This window comes from Salvelinus namaycush, chromosome 17 (genome assembly GCF_016432855.1).
Source record: "Salvelinus namaycush isolate Seneca chromosome 17, SaNama_1.0, whole genome shotgun sequence".
Taxonomy (NCBI): domain Eukaryota; kingdom Metazoa; phylum Chordata; class Actinopteri; order Salmoniformes; family Salmonidae; genus Salvelinus; species Salvelinus namaycush.
In genome coordinates this window covers 22977744-22995392 of record NC_052323.1, presented here as the reverse complement: position 1 = coordinate 22995392, position 17649 = coordinate 22977744, and the positions used below count along the sequence as shown (strand labels likewise).

Sequence of the window (17649 nt, the reverse complement as noted above, 5' to 3'; positions counted from 1 at the left end):
TCCCTTGAGGGTTCTTTAGGTTGGTGTCTGGCCCCCATAGAGGCCGTTAGCAGCCGGCCCCCATAGAGGCCGTTAGCAGCCTGTGCTGGAATGCTAAACCATCTGAGGCCGTAAGAGAGCTGTGGAGACGAGGACGCACCCCACAACCCACAAACACACTGCAGTGGCCTTGGAAACACCCCTCCTGGCCATGCTGTGGGTTACGTGCTGGTTGCCGATACACTGTTTTGATCTCAAAATATACCATCCACATGAATCCTGAAGGAGGTCTCGTATCGAAATCATTGGCTGAGCCTCTGGACTGAGCACAGAAAGTAACTTATTAGAAAAGTAGTTAAATTGGTTTCTACGAATTCATGACAATAATGCATCAGTGATTGGTATTTCCTGCAACTTTCTGAAGAAGTAACGCCTGTAATGCCTGTTTCTGTGTGCCTATGTGTTATGTAGCCAGTTAGTATGCAGAAACGGTCATTTAAAAAAACTTCCCAATGAAATGTTGATTGGGGGGGTTCCCCAGACCTTAAAAGACCTCCTGATAAGTATTGTTGTGGACTTAGAAAAACAACTAAATTAGATTTTCTATAAAGGAACATGAGATTTTTTAGAGTCAAAACCTGAAGAAAAAAAAAACTGTGGGGAAATCCAAAACCTGGAACAACTAAACTGAGAGCTGAATTGGTCCGATGTTCCAGTGCTCTGTGTGTTCCTGTCTGGGGAGACTGAGGTGATCATGACGTCATGCTAAACCTTGTAGGCAGACCAACGAGCCAAACTCCCCATACCCGTGGGCACTATTTATTGTCTATTGTGGCTTGGAAAGTTAGGATTATTGAGATTAATCAAATGTGTATAACGTACTTGTTGTTCTCTGAAAATATTTTATTGCGCTTCACAGCAACAAAAAAACATTTGTTTCCATGTGAACTTTTTTTTTCTCACCTTTTTGTGTCCTCAACAGTTTGCAGCCCTGTATTAAGTCTCTATCTGTTCTGTTCCCGTGGGGCTGCAATGGTCTGACTGGGGGATAGTGTGGCTCCACCCCTCCCTCCATGTTGGTGGTCAGACAACGTACCTCAGCCTTGGGACCAGCACATGACTCCCCTTCCCATTAAGCCCAGTGTATCAGCTTCTAATAGATAAGACCCCCAGACAGTTCTACAGACAGACCCACTGGTTCTGTTCGGAGAGTTCTACAGACAGACCCACTGGGGTTGTTGGTACATGGTAGTACTGTACAGGGGAGGGGAGGAAGGCAAAGACCACAAGGCATTTATCCTGAGCCCAACACTTGCCGTCAGTGTTTCCATCCCAAATGGCACCCTATTTCCTATATAGTGCACTACTTTTGACTAGAGCCCTGTATAGGCCCTGGGAATAGGTTATACTTTACCCCATCCCTCAGACAGTATTCTGCATAGCCAGTATGGGCTTGCTCCCCCAATGATGTCACCACTCCACTCACTGCAGCTGGCTAATTATAGTGTACTGCATTGTCTGTTTGGGCCACCTCCAGTTTCATGACATGACATACTATCCTTTCATATTACCACTCTTCACCAATATAAATTATAAGCGCGTCATAGTTTTTTGTCCTGCCTCACCACTTAGTATCTGGAATTGGGGCACATTCAAAGCCATCACCCTGACAAGAATCCAAGACCAGTAACTTTTAGATATGGCGTCAGCCCCAATCCCCAGATGGGCCTTTACAGTGTGTTTTAGTGTGATGAATTTAGTCTGGCTCCAATGACCATATCCCCTGTTATACTTCATGCCTGTGGAGTGCAGGGCTCAACCTGATGTGTTTGTTTGGGCTTTGTCCATGTTGGTCTGCGGTTCTATTTCTTCTCACTCCCACACTTTTGATATGATGCTATATATTACACTTAGACATTTTTATAATTTGAAAATATTTAACGCACCTGTTGGAGTCAAAGTAAATGGATACTATATAAATATTTTATGTGCGTAAGCCATTTGTTACTTTTTTTACACAAAATAGTTGCTTCAGTTGCTTCATTACCATCAAAATGATCAATTATAGTGTTAAGCCAAGATTTTACACGTCAAATCACAAAAGAACTGAGAAGTGAAAGTGGAGAACAAGGATATGACATGGAGAGTATATCATATCTCCACCTCCAAGAAATGTCACTATGAATATTGTTTATTCTGCGTCATTACCGCAACGTCAATGAAAACAAAAAACAAAATTTCTTACATTTTAGGCATTTAGCAGACGCTCTAATCCAAAGCGAATTAGAGTAGTGAGTGCTTTCATTTTCATAATTTTTTCCAAACTAGTCCCCCATGGGAATCGAACCAACAACATTGGCTTTGCAAGCGCCATGCTCTACCAACTGGGCCAATTCATCTAGATTGTTCTCTATTTGAAATTATATATCTCATTATGTTGTGGTTAGAATTCATCAAATGATGGCTGATCCTACTAACCAAGTAAACCTTGTGGCCTGGCAGTTAATCCCAAAATGTTGCCAATTGCTATAACCACGACAAAATGTCGGTAACGACGATTTCCTGGTTATTACCAGAAGTAGCTTATTTTTCAATGGGAATACCCCTGCTTAATACTGTTTATCAAATTATATTTTACTTTCTTTATAGCATTCAATGATAATCCATTTCCACCCACTTATTTTTAACTAGTCCAATTTACCGTTACCGCCACAATGTACACATACAGTTGAAGTCGGAAGTTTACATACACTTAGGTTGGAGTCATTAAAACTCGTTTTTCAACCACTCCACAAATTTCTTGTTGACAAACTATAGTTTTGGCAAGTCGGTTAGGACATCTACTTTGTGCATGACACAAGTAATTTTTTCAACAATTGTTTACAGACAGATTATTTCACTTATAATTCACTGTATCACAATTCCAGTGGGTCAGAAGTTTACATACACTAAGTTGACTGTGCCTTTTAAACAGCTTGGAAAATTCCAGAAAATGATGTCATGGCTTTAGAAGTTTCTGATAGACTAATTGACATCATTTGAGTCAATTGGAGGTGTACCTGTGGATGTATTTCAAGGCCTACCTTCAAACAGTGCCTCTTTGCTTGACATCATGGGAAAATCAAAAGAAATCAACTAAGACCTCAGAAAAAAAACTGTAGACCTCCACAAGTCTGGTTCATCCTTCGGAGCAATTTCCAAATGCCTGAAGGTCCCAGGGTCATCTGTACAAACAATAGTACGCAAGTATAAACACCATGGGACCACGCAGCCGTCATACCGCTCAGGAAGGAGACGCGTTCTGTCTCCTAGAGATGAACGTACTTTGGTGCGAAAAGTGCAAATCAATCCCAGAACAACAGCAAAGGACCTTGTGAAGATGCTGGAGGAAACGGGTACAAAAGTATCTATATCCACAGTAAAACGAGTCCTATATCGACATAACCTGAAAGGCCTCTCAGCAAGAAAGCCACTGCTCCAAAACCTCCATAAAAAAGCCAGAATACGGTTTGCAACTGCACATAGGGACAAAGTTCATACTTTTTGGAGAAATGTCCTCTGGTCTGATGAAACAAAAATAGAACTGTTTGGCCATAATGACCATCGTTATGTTTGGAGGAAAAAGGGGGATGCTTGCAAGCCGAAGAACACCATCCCAACAGTGAAGCACGGGGGTGGCAGCATCATGTTGTGGGGGTGCTTTGTTGCAGGAGGGACTGGTGCACTTCACAAAATAGATGGCATTATGATGTAGGAAAATGATGTGGATATATTGAAGCAACATCTGAAGACATCAGCCAGGAAGTTAAAGCTTGGTCGCAAATGGGTCTTCCAAATGGACAATGACCCCAAGCATACTTCCAAAGTTGTGGCAAAATGGCTTAGGGACAACAAAGTCAAGGTATTGGAGTGGCCATCACAAAGCCCTGACCTCAATCCTATAGACAATTTGTGGGCAGAACTGAAAAGGTGTGTGCGAGCAAGGAGGCCTACAAACCTGACTCAGTTACACCAGCTCTGTCAGGAGGAATGGGCCAAAATTCACCCAACTTATTGTGGGAAGCTTGTGGAAGGCTACCCGGAACGTTTGACCCAAGTTAAACAATTTAAAGGCAATGCTACCAAATACTAATTGAGTGTATGTAAACTTCTCACCCACTGGGATTGTGCTGAAATAAATCGTTCTCTCTACTACTATTATTCTGACATTTCACATTCTTAAAATAAAGTGGTGATCCTAACTGACCTAAGACAGGGAATTTTTCCTAGGATTAAATGTCAGCCAAATACATTTAAACTCAGTTTCACAATTCCTAAGGTGTATGTAAACTGTACTTCAAGTGTAAAGCACTTGAATATACTTATACACTATATTATACTTATACAATATACACTTGAATATCCCAATATACTGTAACTACTGGAAAAATTATAAATGTATAACAATTTCAACAAGAAATTGCATTGTTGATGGTAGCCTCCATGCAGGTATACAAGCACAGCCAGCGCAGGCCAGTATTTATGGTTTAAGGAATTTAAATAATTATTTCTTAACGTGGTAGTACCAAATCCTATAGACGGATAAACCAAATATTCCAAAAACCCATTCTGTTTTAAACTAAAATGGAATGTTAAAGGTGTTTTGTGAAAATCGAGTAAAATCATATTTTGTGTGATTTAAAAAAAAAAAGGCCAAAGGTGCCCATAGTTGCAGAATCACCAGTTCCCTGACTCACAGGGTGATATACCATCTGTGTAACAACCACAGCCTCACTTGTCAGGGTCCCCTATCCTAGACATGTCCTTTCTGTACTGTAGACTTGAGCTGGTTCTTTACATTTATTTAAGTTTAGCTGTTTGTCTCATATCTGGTAGAAACCTTCTGCTTGGCATTTTTGCCTGAGACATAGTAGTTCTAGATGGACGACATGGCTGACTGGTACACATGATAAAGAGCCTCAAATTCCTCTTTCTCCTGAAACTTTCTCTGAGCTGTTGCAGTGTCAACGGAGGGGCAATCACTTCCCAATCCTTTTAACGTGTGAATACCATCTAATCACTGATCTGTGTTTAAAGATGCACGGTACTGTTCTGTGGTGAACATGTCTTGTTTTATGAAGGTTGCCATAGAGCTATTGTAAATCTAGGAAGGTTGCCACCATTAAACATATTGCATAAGAAGATTCATATTCTGACACGTGCCTGCAGAAGGGCACCAACCATAGAATTAGAATGATTTCTATTGCACCAACAGCTGGAAGTAGCCTTTAATACCCATCCATCCCTGCCCACTTGTAAATCGAGAGCTATTGAGCTATTCTGTTCATACTGGTAGGATTGTGTGTCAGGAATCAACCTCCATATGGATGTCACCTGCTACACATGGAGACAGTAGATACTACCCTGTTGTACACAGCTGTCACTCTTATGTCATCGCCAGCCAACGGAATACCTCACGGGCTGGCAAGGCCAACTGCTGGGCATCACACTGGCACTGGCATCTGTTCTGTCTGTACCAGGAATGTGGCACAGCACGCAAGGGCCCACCAGAGCCATGTCTGTTGCTTAGTTTATATCAGTGTCTCCCAACTCCAGTCCTCCAATACCCCCAACAGCATGTCCATTGTGTTAGACAGTAGTAACAGTAGCATGTCCATGTTCAAACTGTAAAGCTGGTGTACTGTTCTACTGTAGCAGACATATGTTGCAAGTAGGACAGAAGTGAGTCAATATAAAAACAATTCCTAGGACATGACACTGATTTCAGACAATTGTGAAAATGTGTTTTTGATAACTCATGGGTATGTCTTTGTACTGCCAATAAGCCAGAGGCGGGCACTGTAGTCAGCCAGAGGCGGGCACTGTAGTCAGCCAGAGGCGGGCACTGTAGTCAGCCAGAGGCGGGCACTGTAGTCAGCCAGAGGCGGGCACTGTAGTCAGCCAGAGGCGGGCACTGTAGTCAGCCAGAGGCGGGCACTGTAGTCAGCCAGAGGCGGGCACTGTAGTCAGCCAGAGGCGGGCACTGTAGTCAGCCAGAGGCGGGCACTGTAGTCAGCCAGAGGCGGGCACTGTAGTCAGCCAGAGGCGGGCACTGTAGTCAGCCAGAGGCGGGCACTGTAGTCAGCCAGAGGCGGGCACTGTAGTCAGCCAGAGGCGGGCACTGTAGTCAGCCAGAGGCGGGCACTGTAGTCAGCCAGAGGCGGGCACTGTAGTCAGCCAGAGGCGGGCACTGTAGTCAGCCAGAGGCGGGCACTGTAGTCAGCCAGAGGCGGGCACTGTAGTCAGCCAGAGGCGGGCACTGTAGTCAGCCAGAGGCGGGCACTGTAGTCAGCCAGAGGCGGGCACTGTAGTCAGCCAGAGGCGGGCACTGTAGTCAGCCAGAGGCGGGCACTGGGTAATCTGTCTTGAAAAAAAATATATGCATTTGCCTTTCCAGTGCCGTATGTCATAACATGAGCCTCAAGAGTTTTGCTGAAGAGTTGTTCCCAAAGTGTTTACTTGCCTTTGCGCATGCAGGGTGAATTTCACTACTCTTATTTCCCTTTTCTTAGAACTGACAGAATTTCTAGATGTCCTTACCATCATTGACATTTTTATTTATTTAATCTTTCAATAAACATCCATGAAATGTCACATTGAAAAATGTAAATAAAGAAATCCAATAAGCACAACTAAGAGATTGCAGGCACACATGACTTTGGGAGTCTGTGCTGAACCCACTAGCCTTCTCAGCCCCTTTGTTATACTGTTAGATTGCCATTGTTTATCTAATGCCGTTCTTCTTTGATAAGAGATGAGACAAACACATTTCCCGTTAGAAAATACAGTTCCACAAAACTAAATGATTTCCCCTCTGCTGTGGATCCTACTGGCACCCTGCAGTGAACTCGGCCCGCTCGTGTGAGTTGTTGGAGCGGGAGAAGGATGAGGTGTGTGGGGCATTGGAGGGCGTGCTACAGACAATGCAGGAGCAGCACCACACAGAGCTGGCCCAGCTGGAGGAGAGGCTCAGGGTGTTCTACCAGGCCGAGTGGGACAATATCCACCTGACCTACCAGGAGGAGGCAGACCGGTGCAAGGCCCTCATGGAGCAGCAGGTACATTAAAGCTACTGGATGCATCCCTAATGGAACCCTATTCCCTATATAGTGCACTACTTTTGACCAGAGCCCTATGAGATTTGGTCAAAAGTAGTGCACTACAAAGGGATTGGGGTGCCATTTGGGATGTAGAAGAGTGCCAATAGGCTAAACGTGGCTCTGTTCCGCCTTTTTACTGGAGAAGTCTGTTTTATTTCAGATCAGTAAAAATTTTGAAGGGCTTGAGAGGATTGGAATGCACCTACAGTGTCAAGTCTTAATACAACTACACATTACATGACACTGTCACCCCCAGTCTCTCAGGGCTCAGTCCTGTGTCTGTCTGTCCGACCATGAGATAATTGTTTAGAGATTTTTTTCATTCCTGACATACACACTATCCAACAGTGTCCTCTGCAGTCATTCTGTGGAGTCATTCACAGAGTGTACTACTCAGCTAGATTCATTTCAAGGAATATTGGTCACTGCAGAAAGTAGTCCACAAATCAGACCTGGGGCCATCTGTCGGTATACTGTCAGCGTGGAGCTGGTTTCATCCTGATGCTGAAGGTTGCTCGACTGAGACTGACTGCACCCCAAATTGCACACTGTTCCCTTTTATAGTGTGCTCCTTTTGACCAAAGCCCTATGGACCCTAGTCGAAGTTGTGTACTTTAAAGGGAATAGTGTGCCATTTGAGGATGCACACTATCTTACGCAAACCGACTCACTGAATAGAATTGAAATTCTATCCATTTGGAATAAGTGTTTTTGGCAGTCTGTACTGTGTTGGTTTATTTGATCTTAATTAGATTAAAGGCCTAAAGGCTTTTCATGATCTATCCGTTACTATTGATGTGATGATTCATAATGCACCTGTTAAAGGGATACTTCAGGATTTTGGCAGTGAAGCCCTTTATCTGCTTCCCCGGAGTCGGGTGAAGCCCTTTATCTGCTTCCCCGGAGTCGGGTGAAGCCCTTTATCTGCTTCCCCGGAGTCGGGTGAAGCCCTTTATCTGCTTCCCCGGAGTCGGGTGAACTCATGGATACCATTTTTAGGTGTCTGCATCCAGTATGAAGGAAGTTAGAGTGTTTCGTAAGCCAGCGTTAACTAGCGTTACCATGACTAAGTCTATGGTAAATACTAGCATGCTAGCAGTTACCATAGACTTACATTGCACTAACACTAGTTGACAATTGCATTAACGCTAGTTAGCAACTTCCTTAAAACTGCAAGCAGACACACACATGGTATTCATGAGTTAATTTGACTCTGGGGAAATAGATGGTGGTAATAAGCTTTTTATACGTTGCTTTTGTTACTGATCATGAATGTTCCTAAAACCATGTTCCTTCTCTTTTGAAGATGACGGAGTTGAGAGCCAGCCACGAGGCTGTGACGTTAGAGCTGGAGGCCAGCCACTCTGAACAGATCCAAGCGGTTAAACAGCAGTATGAAGAATCTCTAAAAGGTACATTCATCCTGTCATGTACACCGTTTAAAAAAATAAAAATGAATAAAAAAATCTTAAGTTAATGCAAGGTAAAAATCAACAAAGCACATGTTAGTAATTTATTTGACTGATTTTGACTGTCTTGCAATATAATTCTGTTAAACTGATCTCTCTCCAAGAGTTCCGTCAAGCTCATGAGCGGGAGCTGCAGACATTGGACAAAAAACTGAAGGAGGCTGGAGCCACTTTATCTGTAAGCTTCAGCTTCACATATCAAAATATATTCCAAGTTATTTTGTCTCAGGAGAGGTTAGGTGATGGTGTCCTCGTGATGTTCCTCAGATTCAGATTCAGGAGCTCACCGAGGAGAACACAACCCTGAACCACAGGATAAAGGCAGAGGAGGACCAGAGAAGGGAGCTGGCTGAGAGAAGTCAGGTACTGCCAACACGCAACACCGCTCACATTCACTCTTATCTTACAGCCCACTCCAATAACGTTCCAAGATAAGTGTTATTGACACTAGGCAACAGCACTGCCCTATCTCCCTCCATAATATAATGATGATGCGTCAGTTATGCCATTTAGCAGAGACACTTTTGTCCAAAGCAACTTAGTCAAGCGTGCACATTTTACGTATGGGTGGCCCTGATAATTGAACCCACAATACCAACTGAGGCATACAGGACCTCCAGTGTGTATATATATATGTGATAGGGATATATGTGATATATATATATATATAGGGTGCCATTTCTGACACCACCCAAGAGTGCGTTTGTTAAAGTCAGGCTGCTGTCGGTCATAATCAGTATTGAGTGGGTGACCTTTTCTTCTCAGCATTCTAACAATGCACATGAGGGGATTGAGATGAAGACCTCTGTACTACCATTCCAGCCAGTCTGGTAGACTAGAAATAGTCTGACAATAACTGCTAGCACCAAACCAGTGGTCCACTGCCTGCTTGGGGCTGTGGGAGTCATGCTGTATAGTTAAAACACCACATGGTGTATAGTTTTACAACCTAGAATGACTTTAATTCTCCCCTGCTATGTGATTGAAGGCATTGACTATGTTTGAATAAGGCTGTTGCGGTGAAAGTATTACCTCCACACCGGCAATCATGACCGCAGTCAAATTCCACGTGACTGAGTCATGGTAATCTCCTCTCATGCAGTCTGGACATACATTAGTAGTACCCAACTCGCTAACGATCATCACGTTGCTATTGGCCTGGTACTCAGGGCTCTATTGTCCCTCCAACTACTATGACATCAATGCAAATACAGTTGAAAATCACATCAAACACGTATCCAAACAGTTTCATGCTTTTAAAACTCACCTCACTGTGATTGATCAATGTGAAGAAAGAAGTTTAACAACAGGTTAAACTGAGTGGAAAACATGGTTGTTGTGGATGTTGTTTCAAAGACTAACACAACGAAATAGACAGCACTTTATAAGGTGATGATTCATTCAAAACACTTATATGCAAAAAAAATTATAATGAATGTGCCGTACTGAAAAAAAAAAAAAACGCAACATTTAAAGTGTTGGTCCCAGAAATGTTCCATACGCACAAAAAGCTTATTTCTCTAGAATTTTGTGCACGAATGTGCTTACATCCCTGTTAGTGAGCATTTCTCCTTTGCCAAGATAATCTGTCCACCTGACAGGTGTGGCAAATCAAGAAGCTGATTAAACAGCATGATCATTACACAGGTGTACCTTGTGCTGGGGGCAATAAAAGGCCACTCTAAAATGTGCAGTTTTGTCACGCAACACAATGCCAAGTTTTGAGGGAGTGTGCAATTGGCATGCTGACTGCAGGAATGTCCACTGGTGCTGTTAGCTGACCATTTTAATGTTAATTTCTCTACCATAAGCCGCCTCAAGTCGTTTTAGAGAATTTGGCAATACGTCCAACCGGCCTCACAACGTGTAACCACGCCAGCCAAGGACCTCCACATCCGGCTTCTTCACCTGTGGTATCATCTGAGACCAGCCACCTTGGACATCTGATGAAACTGAGGAGTATTTCTTTCTGTAATAAAGCCCTTTTGTGGGGGACAAAAATGCATTCTGATTGGCTGGGTCAGCTCCCGAGGGGGTGGGCCTGGCTCCCAAGTGGGTGTGCCTATGCACTCCCAGGCCCACCCATGGCTGCCCCCTTGACCAGTCATGTGAAATCCATAGATGAGGACCTAATGAATTTATTTCAGTTGACTGATTTCCTTATATGAGCTGTAACTCAGTAAAATCATTGACATTGTTGCATGTTTATTTTTGTTCCATATACAATACATAGCCTACTGCATATTACACACAGCACAAAAACATAAAAAAACTGATTCAAGATGTCTTTGGCACATAATTGGCCTAGCCTATACTCTATTATTATGCATACTGGATGGATCTTATGCTATTCTCCAAACTTTATATTCATGAGTCTGGGAGAGAACTTATAGGCCTAGGCGATGCTGTTGGTTTATTGATGGTGCATGACTGCTTACAGAGTTAGCCTACAGTTATAGTGAATTTTATTTTATTTTTTATTTTTAGCTTAGAAATTGAGCTTTTTCTTTGTATATAATTAATAGGCTGACATTACCTTTAGCTACAGAATATCTCGCCACCGTGCATTTCCATCTCTTTCTCTCTCTTCTTCATTCCTTACTCCGGCTGTCAACAGTTTAATGAAAATATTTAATATGTTACTATCGATTTTCCTGAAAAGATTTAACTTTGTTTCCCAAAATGAAGCACTGGGTAGCTGCAGGAACAGGGTTGGAGAGCCCATGGCATACAGAGTTTGGGTGGAATATCACCTGTCGCGCAGTGAGAGGCTGCATGCTCCTTAAAACTTCTTGCCACTATAGGGGGTGCTGTTTTTGCATTAGCATAATTTCCTCTACAGATTAAACTGCCTCTTATTCAATTATTGCTCTTACTATATGCATATAATTAATACCATTGGATAGAAAACAATCTATAGTTTCTAAAACCGTTTCAATTTTGTCTCTGAGTTAAACAGAAGTCATTTGACAGCACTTTCCCTGACCAAGAAGAAGAATGCAAGATGTGTATGCTCGCTTCAACGCTCTGCCTATATATGGTCACGCCACCTATGACCCGAAACACACTTCATTCGTCTTCCTCTGGGTGTCAAGAGGACGTCAGAGGAGAAATTTTTTGTTTACCTTGTACTGACGTGAAATAAGACCTATTTCTTTGGCGTGACCGACAACTTCCGGTTCTCTGATTCGCGCTATTTGGAGGTGCGATTGTCTACTGTTTTGCTGCCGTTACGGATGAAAACTATCTCCGTCTCGAAGTTTGTTTGATACATGTGACCATATCATCTTAATGTATGTTTTTTCAATATAGTTTAATCAGATTATTTGAATTTTTTCGGGAGTTTTGCCGTGTTCCGTTCTGTGACTTTTTTTACTTTGGCCAGTCGACCAGTACATATGCTAAATGAAGAGGGAAAGTTGCCATTATGAATGGATTGAACGACTCATCAGGACTAAGGACACATTGATCAACATTCTGATGAAAGATCAGCAATAGTAAGACCCAATTTACGATGTTATTTCATATATCTGTCGTGCATGTGAACTGGTCGGGGGCGCCCAGCTGGTTCTGGCTGGCGTGGCTATGCTAATTTAGCGCTACATTTTGTTTTCGCTATAAAACATTTAATAAATCTGAAATATTGTTTGGATTCACCAGATGTTGGGCTTTCAATATCTGTACGCTGTGTATTTTTCTGAAATGTTTTAAGATAAGTAATTAGTTATATGACGTTGGTCTCTGTAATTGTTCTGGCTGCGTCAGCACTATTTCAGATTGCAGCTGCAATGTAGAACTGTGATTTATACCTGAAAAATGCACATTTTTCAAAAAAAAACTATGCTATACCATAAATATGTTATCAGACTGTCATCTTATGAAGTTGTTTCTTGGTTAGTGGCTATATATATTTTTATTTAGTCGAATTAGTGATAGCTACTGACGCAGGAAAAAACTGTTGGAGTAAAAAAATTGTGTCTTATGCTAACGTGGTTAGCTAATAGATTTACATATTGTGTCTTCCCTGTAAAACATTTTAAAAATCTGAAATGGTGGCTTTATTCACAAGATCTGTATCTTTCATCTGGTGTCTTGGACTTGTGATTTAATGATATTTAGATGCTACAATTTACTTGTGACGCTATGCTAGCTATGCTACTCAGTGGGGGGGGAGTGGGGGGTGATCCCGGATCCGGGTTGGTGACTCGTTAAAGGTTAAACAGTGGTTGATGCTTGGAGTGAAATAACCGTAGTAGCCTATCCTGCATGATAACCCGTAGTAGCCTATCCTGCATGATAACCCGTAGTAGCCTATCCTGCATGATAACCCGTAGTAGCCTATCCTGCATGATAAACCGTAGTAGCCTATCCTGCATGATAACCCGTAGTAGCCTGTCCTGCATGATAACCCGTAGTAGCCTGTCCTGCATGATAACCCGTAGTAGCCTGTCCTGCATGATAACCCGTAGTAGCCTGTCCTGCATGATAACCCGTAGTAGCCTATCCTGCATGATAACCCGTAGTAGCCTGTCCTGCATGATAACCCGTAGTAGCCTGTCCTGCATGATAACCCGTAGTAGCCTGTCCTGCATGATAACCCGTAGTAGCCTGTCCTGCATGATAACCCGTAGTAGCCTGTCCTGCATGATAACCCGTAGTAGCCTGTCCTGCATGATAACCCGTAGTAGCCTGTCCTGCATGATAACCCGTAGTAGCCTGTCCTGCATGATAACCCGTAGTAGCCTGTCCTGCATGATAACCCGTAGTAGCCTATCCTGCATGATAACCCGTAGTAGCCTATCCTGCATGATAACCCGTAGTAGCCTATCCTGCATGATAACCCGTAGTAGCCTGTCCTGCATGATAACCCGTAGTAGCCTGTCCTGCATGATAACCCGTAGTAGCCTGTCCTGCATGATAACCCGTAGTAGCCTGTCCTGCATGATAACCCGTAGTAGCCTGTCCTGCATGATAACCCGTAGTAGCCTGTCCTGCATGATAACCCGTAGTAGCCTGTCCTGCATGATAACCCGTAGTAGCCTGTCCTGCATGATAACCCGTAGTAGCCTGTCCTGCATGATAACCCGTAGTAGCCTGTCCTGCATGATAACCCGTAGTAGCCTGTCCTGCATGATAACCCGTAGTAGCCTGTCCTGCATGATAACCCGTAGTAGCCTGTCCTGCATGATAACCCGTAGTAGCCTGTCCTGCATGATAACCCGTAGTAGCCTGTCCTGCATGATAACCCGTAGTAGCCTGTCCTGCATGATAACCCGTAGTAGCCTGTCCTGCATGATAACCCGTAGTAGCCTATCCTGCATGATAACTGAACACTGGAAATCAGTCTCCATTCGCTATATGAAGGCATACTTTTTAACCCTGCCCCTGTTCCTGACCATTTGATGGTGTATATTCAATTGATTTCTCAAATCCTGCACACCTGCTCCAGAATGGGAAAAATATCCTTTACATTTTATTCATCTAAATTGAATTATATTCATATAAAATAATGGCATGGGACTTGTAAGCATATCTTGTCAGCTAAATGAATAAACCTATAGCATGGCGCATAGCCAGATAACATCAGTAGGCCAACTCATATTCTGTTCTTCTGAAATGTCATAATGTTTCTTTAGACCTGCCTAAAATACATAACGGATTTATTATGATGGTGTATATTCAGTTTATTAGACTTTAAATGTAGATGTTCCAAAGGCGTGAATCAGCGGCTTGTATGTGACTTGTATGAGTGGAGGCCTGGAGATGCTAAACATGTTTATTTTAATTAACGGTCAATGTCATGACTGCCACAGCCCTATGTGTGGCATGTATGTGTTGCTAGGGCTTACACAGTGGGGTGTTCTTGTCACCTAGGTATGTTACCCTCTGTTGATTTGTTCATGGATTTAGGGGTGAATGAGTTATGGGCAGAGGTTCGCCTCATCTGGAATTATCACACTCATTCAGACCACCCTGTTCCAGAAGGACTCCCTGTATTTGGAGCTGGAGAGCCTCAATGTGGTGCTGAATATCAAGAACAAACAGCTGCATGAACAGAACCACAAACTGATGCAGAACAGTGTTACTCACCCTCTTTTTGTGCTGTTCCAGAAGGACTCCCACACCCTGTATCTGGAACAGGAACTGGAGAGCCTCAAAGTAGTGCTGGATATCAAGAACAAACAGCTGCACCAACAGGACCACAAACTGATGCAGATGGACAAACTGGTGAGCACCATAGATACCCCACCCACTCACTGTTAATGACATATAGTTCAGACATACATTTTAAGACTGATTTTTACAATTTATTTAGTCTTGCATGTTTAATGTTTTGGATTTTTTGTAGACGGAGAAAAGCGTTAAGCTGGACGAATGCCTTAAAAAAGTCCAGCAGGAGAATGAGGATCTGAAAGCCCGCATGGACAGACATGCTGCTCTGTCGAGGTAAAACAACTGCTCCTTCTCTTACTCCTGTAGTCTTAAGTCAGCCTGGGACTGGGTGTCTATGGGCTTCTACGTATCCGGGGGTTTTCTCCTCTCTAACTCCTGTCTTGACACCGCTTTCCAGACAACTGTCCACAGAGCAGGCGGTGCTGCAGGACTCTCTCCACAAGGAATCAAAGGTGAACAAGCGTCTGTCTATGGAGAATGAGGAGCTCATCTGGAAGTTGCACAACGGGGACCCGAGCAGCCCCCACAAGATGTCCCCCACCTCCCCCTCCCACCATTCCCTCGGCCTCCAATCACCTCGCAGCTCTGCAGTCTTCACCAGCCCCATCAAATCACCTCGCAGCTCTGCCGTCTTCTCCAGCCCTCCCGTCTCACCCAGATAACAGCAGCCCACCGCTTCCGGGATGCAGACTCTCTCTTTCTCTCCTCTGATTGGACTGGGTCCAGGAAGCAGCCTCTCTCGCGCCTTTCTGTTTGGACCGAGTCATCCCTCCGTACTTAAGAGCTATATTAGCTGACCGGGATTGACGCATGTCATCCAGAGATGGCTACAATATCCCTGAATGGCTCTACTTTCTGTTGACACACTTACTACAGATCAATGACTCTATGAGAAAAGACTGTTGCACAGAAGCACTTACTGAGTGAGACCGCCTCTTGTTCTCTCTGCCTTGTCTGTTATTATAGGACATCTGCCATAGGGTTAGGGTTATTATAGGACATCAGAGGGTTAGGGTTATTATAGGACATCAGAGGGTTAGGGTTATTATAGGACATCAGAGGGTTAGGGTTATTATAGGACATCAGAGGGTTAGGGTTATTATAGGACATCAGAGGGTTATTATAGGACAGAGTGTTATTATAGGACATCAGAGGGTTATTATAGGACAGAGTGTTATTATAGGACATCAGAGGGTTATTATAGGACATCAGAGGGTTATTATAGGACAGAGTGTTATTATAGGACATCAGAGGGTTAGGGTTATTATAGGACATCAGAGGGTTAGGGTTATTATAGGACATCAGAGGGTTAGGGTTATTATAGGACATCAGAGGGTTATTATAGGACAGAGTGTTATTATAGGACATCAGAGGGTTATTATAGGACAGAGTGTTATAGGACATCAGAGGGTTAGGGTTATTATAGGACAGAGGGTTAGGGTTATTATAGGACATCTCAGGACTATATAATGAGACACTATTTTTGTTACTCTTTCTCGTGGTCAGCAAAAGCGTGTTGCTGGTTTTCCCTCTGAAGACACACACCAGTGCTATGGGAAGGAGTGCTGTGGTGCTGGTGACCAAAGGCAGACCTGTGTGTTGACTGACTGGGAATATGCTCTGCTCTGCTCCTGTCTGTCATAATATTGCTATGAGAATCAGCACGGCTAGGAATCCAAAAATAACATTGAATCTCCTCCTTTGATTTGAAAATCAAACATGAATCCTGTAATCTGTATATTAATTGATGAAAATTAGGTAAACATAAACCCTTGTACAACACATACTACTCAATACCATTGTGTTCACTCCTCATAGATCATTCATGAAAGCTTTCACTGCAGGAACGTCGCTTTCAGTGATGCATGCACCACAAGCTACATGCAATTATCTTCATAAATTGGATATTAGCAATCATTTCTGGGGTATTTAAAAGGTTAATGGCGTTTCCATGGTAATTAATGGGCGTCCTGCGCTTACGAACTACTTTTTTCTGTTATTACCCGTCTACAGGTTATATAGACCTCTAACTGTTCAGTTTGGTTTCCTGACGGCTCAAAGCTGTGTTTTTAATGTTGGTTGGTTTGTTTGACCATGGGACCAATTCAAATAAATGTTTGTGCATGTTTGACGACCTGTTATCTAGCACCCCTCCCTCATGCAATCCTCCTACTACAGCTTTAAAATGGGGGGTCTTTAAAAAGATGTCACTAAGGTTAAAATGCGAAGAGAAGCTAAGCGTGATGGACGTGTCTTGGATATGTCACAAATTAGTACCTGTTTGGATGTGGAGATTACTGGTGTTGAAAAAAACTGTTTAATATATGCAATTAATAAAGTCATATTATGAAATCTAAAGCAGATATATATTTATGGTGATGTATTCTATGTTTCTTACTTGGTTGGTCGATGAAACTAGATTTTGTATACAATTACCTCAACACTGCTTAGCTCTGTATACTGAACAAAAATGTTAATGCAACAATTTCAATGATTTTACTGCGTTACAATTCATATAAGGAAATCAGTCAATTTAAATAAATTCATTAGGCCCTAATCTACGGATTTCACATGACTGGGCAGGGACGCAGCCATGGGTGGGCCTGGGAAGGCACAGGCCCACCCACTGGGGAGCCAGGCCCAGCCAATCAGAATGGGTTTTTCCCCACAAAAAGGCTTTATTGCAGACATACTCCTCAGCTGTCTGGGTGGCTGGTCTCAGACAATCCCGCAGGTGAAGAAGCCGGATGTGGAGGTCCAGGGCTGGCTTGGCTGGTTGGACATGCTGCCAAATTCTTTAAAACGCCGTTGTAAGTGGCTTATGGTAGAGAAATTCTCTGGCAACAGCTCTGGTGGACGTTCCTGCACACACAACTTGAGACATGTGT

The 17649-nt window shown here is 43.1% G+C and overlaps 1 protein-coding gene across 4 annotated transcripts in view; it reads left to right on the top strand.

The window, feature by feature from the left end:
* mtus1a (microtubule associated tumor suppressor 1a) overlaps positions 1–17114 on the top strand; it is a 43684-nt gene extending 26570 nt beyond the window's left edge. For 3 of the 4 annotated variants that reach the window (XM_039012464.1, XM_039012465.1, XM_039012466.1), the window contains 7 exons: positions 6862–7076; positions 8425–8530; positions 8692–8765; positions 8855–8950; positions 14699–14815; positions 14937–15034; positions 15159–17114. In XM_039012464.1, coding sequence (XP_038868392.1) covers positions 6862–7076; positions 8425–8530; positions 8692–8765; positions 8855–8950; positions 14699–14815; positions 14937–15034; positions 15159–15423 — 971 coding nt within the window. In that variant the 3' untranslated portion in view covers positions 15424–17114. The remainder of the gene's footprint in view (positions 1–6861; positions 7077–8424; positions 8531–8691; positions 8766–8854; positions 8951–14698; positions 14816–14936; positions 15035–15158) is intronic. The other variant, XM_039012468.1, reaches the window with a different exon arrangement.
* The last annotated feature ends 535 nt before the right edge of the window (positions 17115–17649 follow it).